The sequence below is a fragment of the Monodelphis domestica genome, chromosome 1 (genome assembly GCF_027887165.1).
Source record: "Monodelphis domestica isolate mMonDom1 chromosome 1, mMonDom1.pri, whole genome shotgun sequence".
Classification (NCBI taxonomy): Eukaryota; Metazoa; Chordata; class Mammalia; order Didelphimorphia; family Didelphidae; genus Monodelphis; species Monodelphis domestica.
Window position 1 is genome coordinate 166,859,990 of NC_077227.1, and position 18,148 is coordinate 166,878,137.

General features: G+C 32.3%; 1 protein-coding gene across 1 annotated transcript in view; it reads left to right on the top strand.

The window, feature by feature from the left end:
* Positions 1–11,319, top strand: part of ADAM10 (ADAM metallopeptidase domain 10) — a 140,681-nt gene extending 129,362 nt beyond the window's left edge. The window contains exons 13-16 of the mRNA XM_007479669.3: positions 3–111; positions 678–898; positions 7,987–8,113; positions 9,071–11,319. Of these exons, the coding sequence (XP_007479731.1) occupies positions 3–111; positions 678–898; positions 7,987–8,113; positions 9,071–9,165 (552 nt within the window). The 3' untranslated portion in view covers positions 9,166–11,319. The remainder of the gene's footprint in view (positions 1–2; positions 112–677; positions 899–7,986; positions 8,114–9,070) is intronic.
* The last annotated feature ends 6,829 nt before the right edge of the window (positions 11,320–18,148 follow it).

Here is an 18,148-nt window from a genome sequence, read left to right on the forward strand (position 1 = left end):
AGCAATGTGCTGGATCTATCTGTGAAAAACATGGCTTGGAGGAATGCACGTGTGCTAGTTCTGATGGCAAGGATGATAAAGAATTATGTCATGTTTGCTGTATGAATAAAAGTAAGACTTTCACTTTGCAATTTATTATGATTTTTTTCACTCCCTAAGTTTTTACCTTGATGAACTTAGGTAATATTTTGTTGGAAAAAAGTTTTAAAAGAACTTAATTTAGTAAAAAAAAAAAAAGAAGAAGAGCCTTAGATAGCTATTATAATGACATGGTCTCTAAGAATATTTTTAAAAAAATAACTTTGTTTTAAAAATGTCATTTTTTTAAGTTGGTACCATGAATCCTTTAGAAGGTTTTAAATCCATGGTCACCTGCTCATCAAGTGCTTGCTAATTGTTGATTGATTTGTTAATATTCTTATATTTCCTTTAAAAATGAATGGAACAAAATTATTTCAGCCTAAGGAGTATTTGTTTATCAAGAATATGTCTCCTTGGTGTCTGCAATGTGCCCTAGGTCCTTTTTATGGATATAATGTATATGGTTTTAAATTCAATACTTGGAAAAATATAATACATTTTATAGGCATTCAGTGTTTCAATTGAATTAAGATACACACATTTTTTTAAAATTAATGTAATTTTTAGATTGTTATTTGATGTTTTCTCGTTTCCAGTGGATCCATCGTCTTGTGCAAGTACAGGATCTCTGCGATGGGATAAGCAGTTTAATGGCCGAACCATCACCTTGCAACCTGGATCCCCTTGTAATGATTTTAGAGGCTACTGTGATGTATTTATGCGGTGCAGATTGGTAGATGCTGATGGTCCTCTAGCTAGACTTAAAAAAGCAATTTTTAGTCCAGAGCTATATGAAAATATTGCTGAATGGATTGTGGTAAGTGTGTTCTTCAGTGCTTTTTACAAAACAAAAGAAACCTTTAATAATTTTAAATTGCCTTAAATAATTCCATAACCCTAGTTTTTGGTATAGTTAATAATAGCTACTGTTATGAGAAAATAACATTTTGCTTCTTAATATTGGTTTCTAAATCAATTTCTCATAAAGTATAAATATTTGTATTTAACTTTTTTCTGAAGTTGATCAGGTTGTATATCCCTATCATTTTTTATTATTATTGTGATTTTGATAAATAGTAACAGACTGAACATTTCCTTATATAGTGAGCAAAATAAGATCATCTATGATGCCATGAATCCATTATTTATAGCTTTTAAAAAATATTAAGTTTAACATTGTAGTACCAGTCACACAGCTAGGAAGTGTCTGAGGCCAGATTTGAACCTAGGACCTCCAGCCTCTAGGTTGGCTCTCAATCCACTGAGCCACCCAGCTGCCCCCTTTGTCATTTTCTATACATCCTCTCTCTTCTTTGTATTTTAAAATATCTTCTTGTCATTGCTTCTATTCTTCTCTCCTTTCTTCCTTTATTCAAAAATAATTCAATAAAATCATAAAAGATTTTTTTTTTAATGGACATAGTCACTGGATTTTTCAGTCAATTTTTTCTTTAATGTCATTGAGTCATAAAACAGTTAATGAACCATTAATAGTTTTTTTTTTTTGCTAATTCAAGTAGTTAATAGTTTATACAAATGAACTATCATATAACCTACATTTCTTCATTTCATCTACAAGAACAGCACAAAAGAATGTTTTGCTAAAGTTTGAATAAATTTTCCCTACAAAATTGTTCTGACCCACCAGATCTTGGTTTAACCAAATAACTTTGTTTAAAAAGAAAATGAGGTCAGTTTTTCATGTTATGTTCTGGATGAAGCCATACTAACTCTTTGTGATATGATCATTGATTCCTTTTCTAAATGTTTACTAAGTGTTCCTTTAATGATAACATTTTTCAATTTTTTAAGGAATTAATATTAAGCCCATTGGCCTATAGTTTGTAGATTTCATTTTCTTAAACTTTTAACACTATAACAAATTTTTTTCCTAGTCATTTGAGATACTTTTCCTCTGTCTTTTGGAGTGATCACTAACACTGCTTTAATAATTATGTCTACAAATTGTTTTAATAGCTATACCTATACTTCATCTTTTATTATGACTTGAACTTATCAAAGGCAACTATCTGCTCTTTTACTGTCTCCTATCTTATTTTTGTTTTCAACTCTTCGGTTGACATTTTCTCTTGTCCTCAGTCCAAAGATCATTTTTTTTTTTGGCAGAGAAAACAAGCAAAGTAGGACTTGAGCAGGCCTGCCTTCTTTCTGTCATCTCTTGTCATTTCCCATCTGTCCTGATCAGTGGTCCCATCTCTGCTCTGAGATTTCCTCTTATTCCCAGTATAAACCAAACAGCTACAAAATAAATACTTCTTATTGCTCTTCACTTTGCAACCGCAACTCATTTTCAGCATTAACATTCTAAATAGTCTTATATCATTGTGGTGTACTTTTATCCTTCCTACCTGCCCTTGTTTCTGTTTTTGGTCTATATCTTTCAAAAGTTGGTCTGTTGATTCACTATACACTCATTTTGATTGGTTTCTTTAACCTTTTCCCTCATAGGATTTGTTTCCTTTTGTGACATTAGAATTTCATTATTGTGCTTTTAATTCTTCTTGAGTTGATTTCCTTTGTAGATTTTATCAGTGTATTCATCACAGTAGACTAATGATCACTTGGAGTTCTAGAAAGGGGAAATAGATCAAAAGATTGAGAAATAAATCATAAACCTGGCACAGAGGCAGAAAATAGTAATACAGAAACTTCACTTATCTATCTATTGGGGCTTCTCCAAAAAAGTGGAACATCCACTTACTTATTACATTATATTAAATGATAATTTCATCCTTTAAAGGGTCAAGAAAGCAATGAGGGGGACCCTGATTGTTGATCTGTTTCTTAGCTGTAGGAGAAATTCATTGCTAAAGTAAAAACTATGAAGGAGTGACATTTGTGTGTATATTTATATATACATATATAAAAATCTTTGATTGACCTCTGAACACAACCTAAAACAGCTTCTCTCTATGTGACCTCTGTGCTTCACTCTTAAGATAATAAGGCTGCGACGAACTTTTTTAGAGAGCTTCCCTCCCTGATTTATATAGGTCATCTATATTCCTAAAGACAATCTTTTTTTCAAAGACTCTTATTTTGACCTTAAAAGAAGTTGTTTTCATCTCTACCTGGATCTCTTTGTATGATGTACTACATAAGTTACCTAATCTAATATAGATATCTTTGGAGAAATACCAGTTACTTTCCAGGAAGATACTTACCAGGAAGCTTTTCTGAATAAATATCATCCATGAAAATTGCTTTTTCTACTGCTTCTCTACTACCAATGAAGTAGGTTGGGTCCCCTTTATCATCTTGCTTCCCTGCCTGGTATTAAATTGCATTAGGAAAAAATTGTGAGGCTTCAAGAATATGGTTCTTTAGAAGGACAGTCTGCGAGAGGTTACTTATTAGTTTCCTCATTCCTTTTTTTTGCTTCTTCCAGGGATTCAGAACCTTTGTGGTCCAGAGGAAAATTTAAAAAGGTCACCTTTGCTTTTCTGTAGCTGTTATCTCTTAGTTCTTAGTTTTCTTTAGATTTGCAAAGAGTAATATTACTTTTTTTTAGTTATATGAAGAATACTATGTTTCTCTATCTTATCTCTAGGCAAAGTATCTTTTAACCATTTCTTTTTCACCTAGTTTATAAACATTTTTCTTTCCCTTTGACCTTTCTCTGTATATATTCTAATTTGTCAGTGTTCCTTTTCAAATGTGAATTCTAAGACTGGACACAATAGTCCATGAGACCAGTACAGATTTCAATTAGACCTTTTGGCATTCTGGATACTTTTATCTTTTAAATTCTGAATATGATACTTCTGTTAATGTAGCATAGGATTTTGCATTACTGGCCATTTTGTTGATGAATTTTGAATTTCTGCACACTCATACACATATATTTTTGTAAATCAGTTATTGTCAATTAGCTTTCTCAGTTCTTAGGCTTATAATTAATTTGTTTTAGCATATAAGTACGTCTTAATATTTCTCTATATTAGCTTTCATCTTGTAAGTTGAGTGGAACATTTCTATAGCAGATGGCCCTGCTGAAATTCATCCATTAATTGTTTTTTAGACATAAATATTTAAGTAGCTGCAAAATCCATCTAAGTACTGTTATTCAGCTGACTATTTTCTCTTTCTTGTCCATGAGGTCATTAGTTTAATATGTACAAGTACTAATTTACATGACAGTTAAATGGTTGCTATAAATGGACTTAAGTCATTACTTCAAGTAAGGTGGGAAATGTACAAACGATACATTTGTTCAAGTTGTCATCTATGTTTTGAATATAGTTTGCTTTAGAAATTGACTTATTAGGGCCCTCTGTTTTCATTTTATTTCTTTTTATTAACTTGTCTCTGAGGCTGAAGGTATCTAAAATACCTTATTCTCAATGTGGTATATAAATTTCATCTATTCTTGAATTTTGCATACTACTCTTAATTTGATTTTATTATGTGAAATATCAGTGCTTTTTTTGTTTGCATGCTATTTATGGCGAAAGATTTGTTTTAAAAGTTGAAATATATGTAAGCAAAAATCTAAGTGATATTGTAATATGACTTTTTTCCATAAATGTTCATGGTCTGTGTGTATTTGTTTTAGCTCATATATGACAAAATTTATTTATGTCAATTTTCTTCTTGTTGACTTTAGAACATTATTTAAAGCTGTAAAAATAATTATGAATATTGGTTCAGTCATTTCATATTTTAATTATCCCTACCAATATTGTTGCCTAAAAAACTGACCAACTATATACTTTCAACCTGGTTGTTGATAATGTTGGATGAAATGTTCCTGTGGCATATCATTTGAGATGACCATAAAGGTTCATATTCTTCATGTTTCTTATATAAATTGGGATTATATGGTAATAAAACTCTTAGAGAAAAAAAGATGTACTAAAATTTATGTATCCTTTGATCTTATAATTTGAAATGTGTGTTATTTCCTCCAGGGCATATTACTGTTAGACCCATGTAGTTATTAACTTATGAAGCACATAGCAAGTGCTTAATAAATACTTGTTGAACGAATATATGTTGCCATTGTTCAAAACACTTAGATCATCTCTTCTGTAGTTTCTTTTGGCTCTGGGTTATAAAACCATATACACAAAATCGGTATTATTACTCTATAGTCATGCACCCCCTCCCCCTTAAATATCACTATACCTTATTCACCTAGTTTCACTTCAGAATTAGTTTTGAGCATTTCCAAAAATCAAATAATTTCTCCAAAGACAAAAATTTCCAGTTTTTAGAAAAATGCCTCAGACTTTGAAGACAATTCCAAAAAGATATTTTTAGCAAAGGCATAATAATCATTGGAAAAATTGTATGCTCTTACAGTGATTTACTTTGAAGAGAATTTGCATTTGAATATATCAGTGCTAGGCTGTGTGTGTACCCCCAAGCCTTGTACACCTGATAATTGTTTACTTAGGCTAATAGAGAATTCATGGATGACACTGTGTTATATGTGAGGCAAATAGAGGAGAAAGGAGAAAAGCAACTTTTAATTTGAATTCTTGGACAGAATTTGTGTCATCAGTTAACTAATTTTCTGTAGTTAATCATATGTATTACTAATGTTGTTGAAATATGAAGAATAAACAAAATTCTCTTTAAAGATTTTTCTAGCCTTAGACTATGTCCAGGAGCTATTGTTTGTAAAAAAATTTAGCATGCTCTTTAATCTGATATTCATTTCCTTGGGCAAGTCATTTAACTTCTTCTTACAATATTAGTTTCTTCATCATAGTCAGAGTAGTAATCAGTCAACTATTAAGTGCCTACCATATACCACACAATGTGCTAAAGCACACTGTATACAAATGCAAAGAATGAAAATTCTTTTTCACCATGACCTTTCATTCCAAAGGAGGAAAGAACAAATTCATATAAAAACATATAGAGCACAACTTTAAAGTTAATAATATTTACATTACCTAAATCTACCTGCTAAAAATTTTAAATAAAACATTTTTTAAAGAATTCTTTGAAAACCGAAATATAAATAGAAATGTCTTGTTACTGTTATTGATAGAAGTAGTTCAATTGTAAATATTTGTTTTGGACATGAGTTTGTTTCATCCTTTTAATTTAAATGACTATGGTCTAGGAAAAAATATCCATAGAAAGGCTACAAAATCTTTGAATATGTGACATTAGGATCATAGACTGAAAGCTAGAAGAGACCTCAAATGTTATGTAGCCTCAATTTATATGAGTTATGCTTACTTTATGTTTGTAGGAAATAACCTTTTTTATACTTGCTACTCATGTTTTAAATTTAGAAAATAAAAGATGTGAGAAATGTTTGTTTGTTTTTTTAAAACCTTTACCTTCTGTCTTGGAGTCAATACTGTGTATTGGTTCCAAGGCAGAAGAGTGGTAAGGGCTAGGCAATGGGGGTCAAGTGTCTTGCCTAGGGTCACACAGCTAGGAAGTGTCTGAGGTCAGATTTGAACCTGGGACCTCCCATCTCTAGGCTTGACCCTCAATCCACTGTACCACTCAGCTGCCCCCTTAAGAAATGTTTTTTTAAAAGTAAACAAAAGAAATATAATAGTTTCCATTGTATTGTTGCAGTGTCATATGTTATACATATGAATAGCAATAATGTTTTAATATGTTTAATTTTTGCATTGAACTCTGAATTTTCAGTTTTTAGTCAGTAAAAACTTGTCTTGAATACTCAGGAAATATTCTGCATGCCAGATTTATGGATAGCTAAGGCATTGCAAATCCCATCAAACACTGATTTTAAAAAAGCAATTCCAAAATTTCCAGTTCAATAGAACTCTTTTTAAAAAAATGTATCATAGTATCCAGGCATTGGCTTAATTTATTAAGACTGAAAAGATACAGAATTGGGAGGAATCTTAGAAATTATAGCTGGCCTAATCCTCTCATTTTATAGATGAGGAAACTGAGGCTCAGTAAAGTTAAGTGATTTGCCCAAGATCACACAAGTATAAGGATTGGAACTAAGTATAAGATTGGAACCAAGGTTTTTCCACTTAATATTAAATTCTGTTTTCATTACCCATACTCCCATTTCAAAGGGAATATATTGAATATGATTTAATTTTATTTTCAAACACAAGGTCTTCATTATGAAATTTATTTTTGTAACAACTGTGTTTTCAGGCTTCTTGATAAGTATGGATGTGTTTGCCTTTATGCTAAATAGCCAGATACTGATAAACTTTCTCAGTTCTTGTATCATGTTTCAAATATTTTTCCCCCTAGCAATCTATCATCTTTAACCTTTTTCTTTTAGTGCAGCTAGTTGTAGCAGCCTTTCTCTAACTACCTCCTGAATTGTGTGTTAAAATAAGGTTAAATAGCTTCTAAATTGACAGCCCACGGGCTGCATGTGTACCCTGAAGCCTAATATACCTGATATTTGTTTAGTTTGACTAATAGAGAATTCATAGATGGCACTGTGTTGTACATACAGCAGAGAGAGGAAATAGACTAGGAGTTAAGTATTTGCACTTTAGTAGCTGTGTTATAACTAATATTTTGACTACTTTCAGGCTCTTCACCCCCCCTCCCCCCCAATTTCCTGATTCTCAACTGAGTTCTGAGAAGATAAATGTGTTGGATAATTTGTTTATGAATATATGGGGTGATTTACTATATTATTTTATAAATCTTATATATTTTATATAAAATTTATATAAAATTTAAATTTTATAAAAATATATTTTATAAATCTCATAAAATAAATTTTATAAAAAATGTTAGCTTTTTCTAAATTTATATATTTGTGAGTGTGGTGTTGTGGTAGAGACATGAAGAGAGAGAGGTTACCTATTAATACAGTGTTAGAGGAGGTTTCCTCTATGGTAAGCTTGCATAAACTCCTGATATGTTTTATAAATTCTTTAAAGAAAATATATCTTCATCTCTTATTTCTAGGCTTACTGGTGGGCAGTTTTACTTATGGGGATTGCCCTGATCATGTTAATGGCAGGGTTTATTAAGATATGCAGTGTTCATACTCCAAGCAGTAATCCAAAGTTGCCTCCTCCTAAACCACTTCCAGGTAAGAGTATTTGAGCAAACTAAACTTATTTTTCATTTTTAAAAAAGAACCAACTGTTTTTTGTGTTCTTTCTTCATGTAATACAGATGTCTATTTAACACAGAGATTTATCTTCAATGGAAAAACTGCCTTGAGAAGTTAATTTCAAATATATACTATGCCATTGGAAATGAGACTACTGAATGAATGGTTCAGTGAATATTTACTTTAAGGATAGTTTTCCAACATAAATTAGTGACAGTTTAAAAATGTCTATACCATGTTGAATATCTGCCTATTGATTTTAATTTTAATGGAAAAAAAAGACCCTTACCTTCTGTCTTAGAATTAATATTAAATAACAATTATAGGACAGAAGAATGGTTAAGACTAGGCAATTGGGGTTAAGTGACTTGACTGGGGTCACATAGCTAGAAAGTGTCTGAGCCTTGATTTGAATATAGAACTTCATATCTCCAGGCCTAGCTCTCTGTCCATGTAGCCACCAGCTTCCCCTTCCTATTGATTTTTAAAATCATGTTAATTTATTCAGATTCACACAGCTTTCTCCTATTTGAACTTCCTATCAACTTTCAAGGTTTTTCATGACCTTAGATCCTCCCCCCCCCCCCCCCATTTTCTCTCTTAAGATACAAGGGCTAGACTAACAAAGTAAGAGACTTGCTCAAGATCATGTAGCTAGAAATTAGCTGAGGTCAGATTTGAATGCTAGTCCTCTCAACTCTAGGACTGTGCTAACTAGCTACCCTGCCATAGATTCTTATTTAATAACTTGTATCAACAAGAATATAAGAAATCAAATGAAGATCTAAACAAATCAGGATCCTGTTAGCGAATTGTAACTGGAATTTTGTGAAGTTTTAAATGTTTGCAAAAGTTATATTGTATTTTCATTATTACTTTAAGATAATGCTTTTTAAAAGTTCACACTTAATTTGCTTTTATTTGATACCACAGGCACTTTAAAGAGGAGGAGACCCCCACAACCTGTTCAGCCACCACAGCGTCAGAGACCCCGAGAAAGTTATCAAATGGGACACATGAGACGTTAACTGCAGCTTTTGCCTTGGTTCTTCCTAGTGCCTACAATGGGAAAACTTCACTCCAAAGAAAAACCTATTAAGTCATTGTCCCCAGACTAAACTCTCAGCTTAAGAGTAGAAGAAAAAAGGCAAGATACTATGTCCTCAGACCAGGTGGAGTTATTTAAATTTTAATGGCTGAATGTTCCAATTTTAAAAAAAAGAAGGAAGTAACATGATTTTCTTACAGACAGATATTTTTAATCTAATGGCACAAAGTCTTAGAATATGATTGCGCGCCCCTTATTCCCTGTTCTTCGTTGCTGCGTTTTCTTCACTTGCAGGCAGACATGGCTCTATTAAAACTTTTATTCACAAATTGAAATATATATCTATTTTTCAACTGCCAATCAAGGCTAGGAGGCTAGACCACCTCAACATTGGAGACATCACTTGCCAATGTACATACCTTGTTATATGCAGACATGTATTTCTTACGTACACTGTACTTCTGTGTGCAATTGTAAACAAAAATTGCAATATGGATGTTTCTTTGTATTATAAAATTTTTCCGCTATTAATGAAAACAATTACTGTTTTAATTGACATACTCAGGATAACAGAGGATGGTGGTGTATATTGGTCCAGGATTCTATAATGCTTTACACAGCAATTTTGAAATGAGAATCAATTTTTTTTTAATGATAGAGTTGATTCCACTACTCATTTTATCTTTTCAAACAGCTGCTAAAACATAACACACAGCTGAATACTCTCTGGAGATACAGTTGACAGAAGTGTTATGTAAACTGGGCATATGCAGCATACTGCTTCGAAATGACTTTTTATATAAGTATCTGATTTCTGCATTTTTAAAAATTCATTTAATTATTCAGTTCACTCCTTTTAAGTTGGTTGAAATTTTATTCATGCTTTAGTGGAAATTATACTTGTTGGATTTTTTTTGCAGCTTATTTTTATTTTTTCATATATCTAACAAATAATTTACAATTTTTTTTTTGCTGACATGGAAAAGAAAATGTACTTATTTTTTAATTTATCAAAAATGGACAAACTTTTTCAGCATATTGTAACTGACAATGGATAACCACTAAAAACAATGATTTGCTCAACTGGTAGTTAGGGCTACTATTTTGTTTTTCTTAATGTTTAAACAGCAGTGAAGTTGAAACAGCACAATGTCCCATTCCAAATTTTGTTTTTAAGCAGCTGTAAATAATTGGCATTTTAAAGAAAGAAAGCAAAAGCATTTAATGTATTAACAGGCTTACTGCTATGCAGGAAATGGAAGGGGGCATTAAAAAATGTTTAAGCTTGTGACATATTTATTGCTTCTGTTTTCCAACTACATCAAGCTAATGAAATGTACATGGCTATCATTTTCCTGGCTTCACTTTGAAGGAAAATTTTTTGAAGGTTGGAAAGGCTTCTGTATTTGGGTATTCCTTTTTCTTTTCTTTTCTTTTTAAGAGTATAAGGTTTACACAATCATTCTCATAATGTGACGCAAGCCAGCAAGGCCAAAAATGCTAGAGAAAATAATGGGATCTCTTCCTTGTAAACTTGTACAGTATGTGGTGACTTTTTTCAAAATACAGCTTTTTGTACATGATTTAGAGACAAATTTTGTACATGAAACCCCAGAATATAAATAATTCTAAACAAAACAAATAGGTAGAACTATACGTAATTGCTTTTAAATCATTTAAATACATTTGTTTTCAGACTGTGCAAAGGTTGGAAGTGGGTTTGCATTTCTAAAATGGTGACTTTTATTCTGCAAGAGTTCTTAGTAACTTCTTGAGTGTGGTAGACTTTGGATCATGTAAATTTTTTGCTTGTAATGTTATCCTGTGGTAGGGTTTTGGCAGAATACATACTGCCCTATTTTTATTTTGAGTCTAAGTTAAATGTTTTCTGAAAAGAGATATGTGCACTGAACTCTCCATTGAAAATCAAGATGTGGTAAACAAAAAGATCAAGACAAGTGAGATCTAATGCTACTGTCAGTTTAATGTCCACTGTGTTTTATACAGTATCTTTTTTGTTCACTTTGGAAATTTTTACTAAAACATTGCAAAAAAAAAAATAAAGTATTGTGCAAAGATATGTAAGTTTTTTTGAAACTTGAAATGCATTAATAAATAGACTTGATGAAATCAACTCAAAGGTTGCATGCTTTTTGAACACAAACTACCAAAAGAAGCTATCTCACAAGACATTTTCTGAATGTGGTATAGTCAGAAGAGCACTCTGAAGACCTGAGTTTGGATCCTGACTATCTCTGAGCTTGGAAATGTCCTTTACTGTCTCTGTCTCTCTGTGCCCTCACTTTTCAGATGATGGGAGGGTGGGAGGCAATTGGACTTTCAACTCTAAATCCTCTGATCGGATGGTTCCTTTCCCTCTTGTTAAAAGAAGCATGTCTATTACTACCCAAAGTAATATCTGTTTTTATTCTTTTTTTTTTGAATCTACATAGAAAATATCAAAAGTTAAATGTTTCTGTGCACACAATTTAACATTTTAAAAATAAAATTTACTTGCGTACCCAAATATTGCTCATAATCCTAGTAGTTACTTTCAAAGCTTATTGAATTATTTTATGTAATATGCAATGTGTTATGAATATATATCTAAGTAACAAAAAAAAAGTTTAGTATAGTATTCTTATTTTCAGTATAAACTGGTCCAACATTTTACCTATTGGAGAAACTTATTGGTGATTACAGAAGAAAATTTTCATAATGTACCCAAAGAGGGAAATTTGAGTTAAGAAACAAATAAATGTAATACTATGTGTGTATGTCTTTGACCATTATAGAACTAAATGATATTTTATTTTAGAAACCTAAAAGTATATTATATATAATCATCCTTAAAATTGATAAACTAAAATTCAAAGCTAATTTATTTGCATAATTACAACTTTTTAAATCAAATTTTATAGAAGCTAAACTTTGAGAAATCTACAATCTCCCCTGGCCAAATTATTATTAAGCAAAAGGTTGAGAATTGAATAAAATGCACTGTAGTGAAAAGGGGAAATTGTTGGGTTTTTGAGATATAAGTTCTTCACAGTGTCAAGTGGATATAGAAAGCAATAATTTACAGGAAAAAAAGTTGAATGATGAAAAAAGGAGAAAAACACCTAAAATAAATCAAATGTAGTTTTTGTTTATATGGGATTTGTCTTATTATCTGTGTTGTTTGCTGCACTGTTTTACTCAATATTTTTTCTTACTTATGATACTTCTTTTTTTTATTATTTTCATGGACTTTTCCTCACTGAAACAAACTTTTGCTACATTAGTCTGTATATTGATTTGCTAAGTCCATTTTAAGATGACCAACATTACTCTTTCATAAACACAAGAAATGTTATCACTCTACCATTTTGTATTTTACTATAAAATTTTTGGTGCCTGTGGTTTAATTCTTTGTATTCTTCTCACTTCACTACTGTTTTCACATCTTAAAATTCTATGGACTGTGTCTGACATAAAGCCATTTAGAATCATTTTAGGTCATATGACACATTTGCAATGAGTGGCTATTTATCCATCATGCTTTTTCATGCTGCTTTTTGTCATGTTAATTGTAAATCAAGTTAAAACAACTTTTATTTATATAAGTTATAGAAGTAAAATATTCAGCAATTTGACTGTTCTCTCTCATTTCAGTGCTTCTATTTAAAAAATATGTTAATGTGCTTTTTTGTAAAGATAAATGCTTTTTCCCTTATGTTTGTACAGCTAATAGTAAGACAGTAGCTTCATTTAATTCTTTCTTTATAAATTCTTTTACTCTATACATATTCTGATTCCAAACGAAATTGCTTGAAGAGTGAGCTCTTAAGATTGGGTAAATGGTATTATGGACTTTGTAATCAAAAAGCTTCCTGCCAATCTGCATTTTTAGATACTATCACTGTTGTTTTACCAAAAATATATTGCTTTTATGAGTCTTGCCTGATTTTCAGATGTTCTCTTATCTACAAATGGTGCCATTGGGAGTTGCTTACTGTATTTTATTTCTTAAAGAAGTTAATTCGGCAACCCTTTACAAAGATGCTGATCTTGTAGCAGTAATAGCAGGAGGAATTCTAGAGAACACTTGAAAGAACTTTTCGCTTTCTTCATTATTATCATAATTTTTATGAAATATTTTTTTAAATGTCTATAGACTGCTTCTTACCAAAGTTAAGTTGGTTTTCCTAGTAGCATTTGAAAATGCATCAAGGAATTTGGGAAATCACATTTCCTACCACCTCTCACACCCTAGAATAAAAAGTGTAGAATTTCTTTAATATTATTAGGTAATAATATAACTATTCTTAAGAGGTAGGGGGAAAGTAAAAAAAAAATAATAATCTAATGGCTGGTTTAGATATACTGAACTACATAGCATCTACAAAATTTTTTAATATCCTCTCAATCAACTTTACAAGCCTTTAGTTTTAAGTTTGGATAACTGACTTTGCCAGAAAATATAAGGTTTGTAGAAATAAATTACTAATATGCCATTTTGAAGCTTAGCTACTATTAATTTTTTAATGTTGCAGATTGGAATTTAAATTATTGCTTTCAAAATTTTGTTCAACATTTGAATTATTTAATCTATGGGATACTTTTATGTTTTAAACATATAAATAATATAATTTGAGAAAATTAGCCTTCTGCTGCATGAGGGATGAGTTGTCAAATAAAAATTTTGGAAATAGAGGAAAAGCTGAGTAATCAGAGCCATAAAGGACTCACTCATTGAACTTATATGCCAATTATGCCCTTTCTACAAATGAACTGAAAATTAGACACTACTCTTTGAACAACAGGAACAGTGGCAAGTCTCTAGGTATGTGAGTATTGGAATAGGAAAACAAGTCTTTTTGTTGCTGGCTATGTTGGCAAGGTGTTGAAGAAGTGCACCAAGGCTCTAGGCATAGCATTACCTTCCCTCGAAACCACGCTGTCATTTGTAAGTCCATATAAAGAAACAGTTTTGAGAACTTGTTGATGAATAGTCTGTATACAAATTGTATAGGTAAGAGAAAAAATGTGAGTAGTACTTTGAGGTTCCTAAACCCATAAGTACATAGTGTTTGGAGCTTGAATTGAAGCAGGCTCAGAAATATCTAGTTCAATCTCTTCATTTTACTGATGTGAGAAATGAGGCCTGGCACTCCAGAATAGGTAATGAAGCCCCAAGGCATGAATCCTTTGGAGATTAGTTAAGGGAAATCTTTTTCTCATATCCAAAGAAGGTAGAGTTGAGGGTAAAAGTCTCTTTGTATTTTGGGTGCCTACAAAATGAAGTAGAGAGAAGTCTAGACAGCTTAATCTTGAAGGCAGTCATATCCTGATAGACTGTAGCATTGTCATCCTAAATTTATCTAACCTAGAACATGTCACTTGGTCCAGAGTCTAACAGATATGAAGTAGGGTGGTTTACTAAACTAACATTTCAAACTTCAGTTATATCTCAGTGAAGATCAGAAATATTTAAGACTATTTAAACTTAAATCTTATAGCTGTAATTTCCTTTTTAGTTTTCTTTCTTTCTTTTTTTTAAAATAAAAACCTTTACCTTCTGTCTTAGAGTCAATACTGTGTATTGTCTCCAAGGCAGAAGACTGGTAAGGGCTGGGCAATGGGGGTCAAGTGACTTGCCCAGGGTCACACAACTGGAAAGTACCTGAGGCCAGATTTGAACCTAGGACCTCCCATCTCTAGACCTGACTCAGTCTACTGAGCCACCCATCTGCCCCCTCCTCCATAGTTTCTTATTTTATGTCTCTACCAATTTCATACTATAGTTTGAACTTATTGAAAAAATTGCTTGTGAAAGCATAAAACGTCAGGTGATGGGGAAGAAATGGGCTGAAAAAAAGAGGAAAGGATAAAGGGAAATGTATAGGAGCCATGTCACCTGAATAAGTCAACAGCTGAACAAAAAGTGTATTTTTTTTATTAATTCAAGTCAGCCTACTCTTCCTCTTATTTCTCTTCCCCTGCCCTTGAGAAAATGGGAAAAAACAAAATCTTTGTTACAAGCATGTATACTTAAGCAAAACAAAATTTCTCACCCTGTCTAAAAAGAATTGTCTTAATCTGTTCTCTTAAGTCCATCACTTTGTCAGGAAGTGAGCTGCTTATTTCATCTTGAGTCTTCAGAAATTTTGGTTGGTCATTGTGTTGATCAGAGTTTTCATGTTTATTTTAATATGTGCGTGTATATTTTGTTTTAATAAACCCCAGTCTGCCTTCTCTCCTCTACCCCACCCTCCATCTTCCTCTAGCCCATTTGAGAACACAAAAAAACCCCAAAACCCATTATACACCTGTATAGGCAATCAGAACAAATTTATACATTGTACACATCGAAATGTCCCATTCTGTATTCTGAGTTTTCATCCATAGAGTGGGGGGTAGCATGTTCCTTTGGAATTTTGATTAGTAATTATACTGATAAAGAGTTGAGCATAATAATATTCCTACATTTATGTACCATAGTTTGTTCATCTTGTCCTCATTTTATAGGCACCCCTTCAATTCCATTCTTTGCCATCTTAAAAAGGTTCTAAAAATATTTTGTACATCCTTAGAATTTACTTTACTTAGGGCTAATTTTGTTTCAATTTTTTTTAAACCCTTACCTTCCATCTTAGAATCAATACTATGTATTGGTTCCAAGGCAGAAGAGTGGTAAGGGCTAGGCAATGGGAGTCAAGTGAATTGCCCAGGGTCAGACAGCTAGGAAGTGTCTGAGGTCAAATTTGAACCTAGAACCTCCAGTCTTTGGACCTGGATCTCAATCCATTGAGCCACCCCGCTGCCCCTACAACTAATTCTTTCCTAAATTGGCTCTACCTTTTATTTTGCTTCCTCCTTTCCTTTCCCTCCTGTTTCACTATTGAATAAATTGTATTCCTGTACCCAACTGTGTGTGTTCTTCCCTTTTTTGACCACTTTACATGAATGAACTTCCAAGTGTTACCAGCTTCCCCTAATTCCCTACCCATTGTTTATATAGACATTTACCTGTGCACTTCAGTTCTGTGAGAAAATGTTCCTTTTCTTCCCCCTTTTTTCTTTCTAGGATTTTTCATTTTGAGGTCCTATTGGGGTAACTATTAGGGTAGGTACTTGGTATTTCCATTTTACCCTGTGGTTCTAAGAAATCTGGCCATTTTTAAAAAGATTTCTTGAAATATGATGTCTGAGCTTTTGTTTTGGTCATGGTATTCAGGTAGGCATTTAATTTTTAAAAATTTCTTCATGATCTGTTTTCCAGGTAAGTTTTTGTTTGAAATGTCTTCTATGCTATCTTTCCTCTAGCCTTTTGACTTTGTTTTTATATTATTGCTTCATGCAGTCATTGACTTCTATGTGGTCTATTCTAACTTTCAAGAATTTTGTTAGTTGGGCAAGATTTTGTACCCCTTGTACTAAGTTAGTAATTCATTACCTTTCTAATTCTTTTCTCCTGTAGCTCATTTCTTTTCCAGTTTTTCTTTAAGTTCTCGCCTAAGAATTTTTTTTTAAACTCAACTTTTGTTTCACCCTTCTAAAAATTACTCGAGTTTGTGCCAAACTTGTGTTTTTCTCTAGGGCATTACTTGTAAAGAAGTTTTGGAGTTATTCTCTTCTATTTTTGTATCTTCAGCATCTCTGCCAACTGAGGTCATAAGGTTCCTTTTTTCTCTCTGTCCATTTTTCAAGCCTACTTCATTTCATACTTAACAGTTGGTCTGGATTCTTATGGAGAGAAGGTCTGAGGGACTGATCCTATTGCTGCTTTCTTGGGGTGCTATTGAATTGTGTTATTCCATTATTTCAAGGACAGGCTGGTGTTCCTGCAAGTTTCCATATTCCTAATGTGGTTTGATTCTTGCTTCTCTGGTCTGAACTCTACAAATTCCTGACCTAGATTTGAACCTGGCCTAACGTAGATTGTTGTTATTATCCCTAAGATAATATAAGATAAAATAAGATAATCCTAAGGTCTGGGATTCCTATGCTCTGCAGCCTGGGCTAAACATTTGAAAGTGAGACCTTGATTTGAGCTTGGATCTGAGTCACATTGCTTCCGTTGCTGCTGACTTCTGAATTTGTTCACCCAAGGCTTCCTAATGGATGAGAAAGCTGCTGATTGCCACTTGATTGTGTCTCTGCCCTTATATAAGTCTAGACTTGCCCCAGTATTAGTCTGAGATTCTTTGCCTTAGTACACAGCTTCTTTCTTGGTGCAGAAGTACATACAGTATGCTCTTGGCTCTTCTAGTATATTTTAATATATTAATATTTTAAAATGAGTTTTTATTCTTTACCTTTAATTCTTGGCTTAGCATTAAACTCAAGTTTCCATTAAGTGAATATTTATTAAATTTGATTCATTATGGAAGGTATAATCAGAAATGTTTTCCACTTAGAAAAATAATTTTTCCTCCCATTGGAGCAATGAATAGAACTGATTAAATCAAAATATTAAATTTTGCTTTTATTGATATCAAGTCATTCTTTGTTTATGTTGGTTACTATGAGTCTTGGAAAGAGCTCCATGTTTGTTTCAATAAATCTAAATGCTTAATAGCGAATTTGTTTTAATGTTTTATTTTCAACTAAACTTTTTTTTTTTTTGCTAACTGCCCCAGAAAAGTAAAATTATACTTGATTATCATACTTTCAAATAACTAGGGAGTTCTGGGAAAAAAGTAGTTGTTTTTTTAGATCCATTGATTTTAAAGTATGTCTTACTTTCAGCCATTGACTTCTGGGTCTTGATTGCCATTGGCATAAAATCAGTATTATCACAATCAGTGTCCATTTCCCCTCTCCTTGTCCTTATCTTAGGGCTATTTTTGACCAGCATATTGTGTCAAGGAAGTTTATCCCCTCCCCCTCCTCAGTAACTTTGCCTGTCTATCAAGCATTCTTGACATACCACAGTTGGGCCAGGGTTGCATCCCTGTAGGTTCTGTACTTAAATAAAA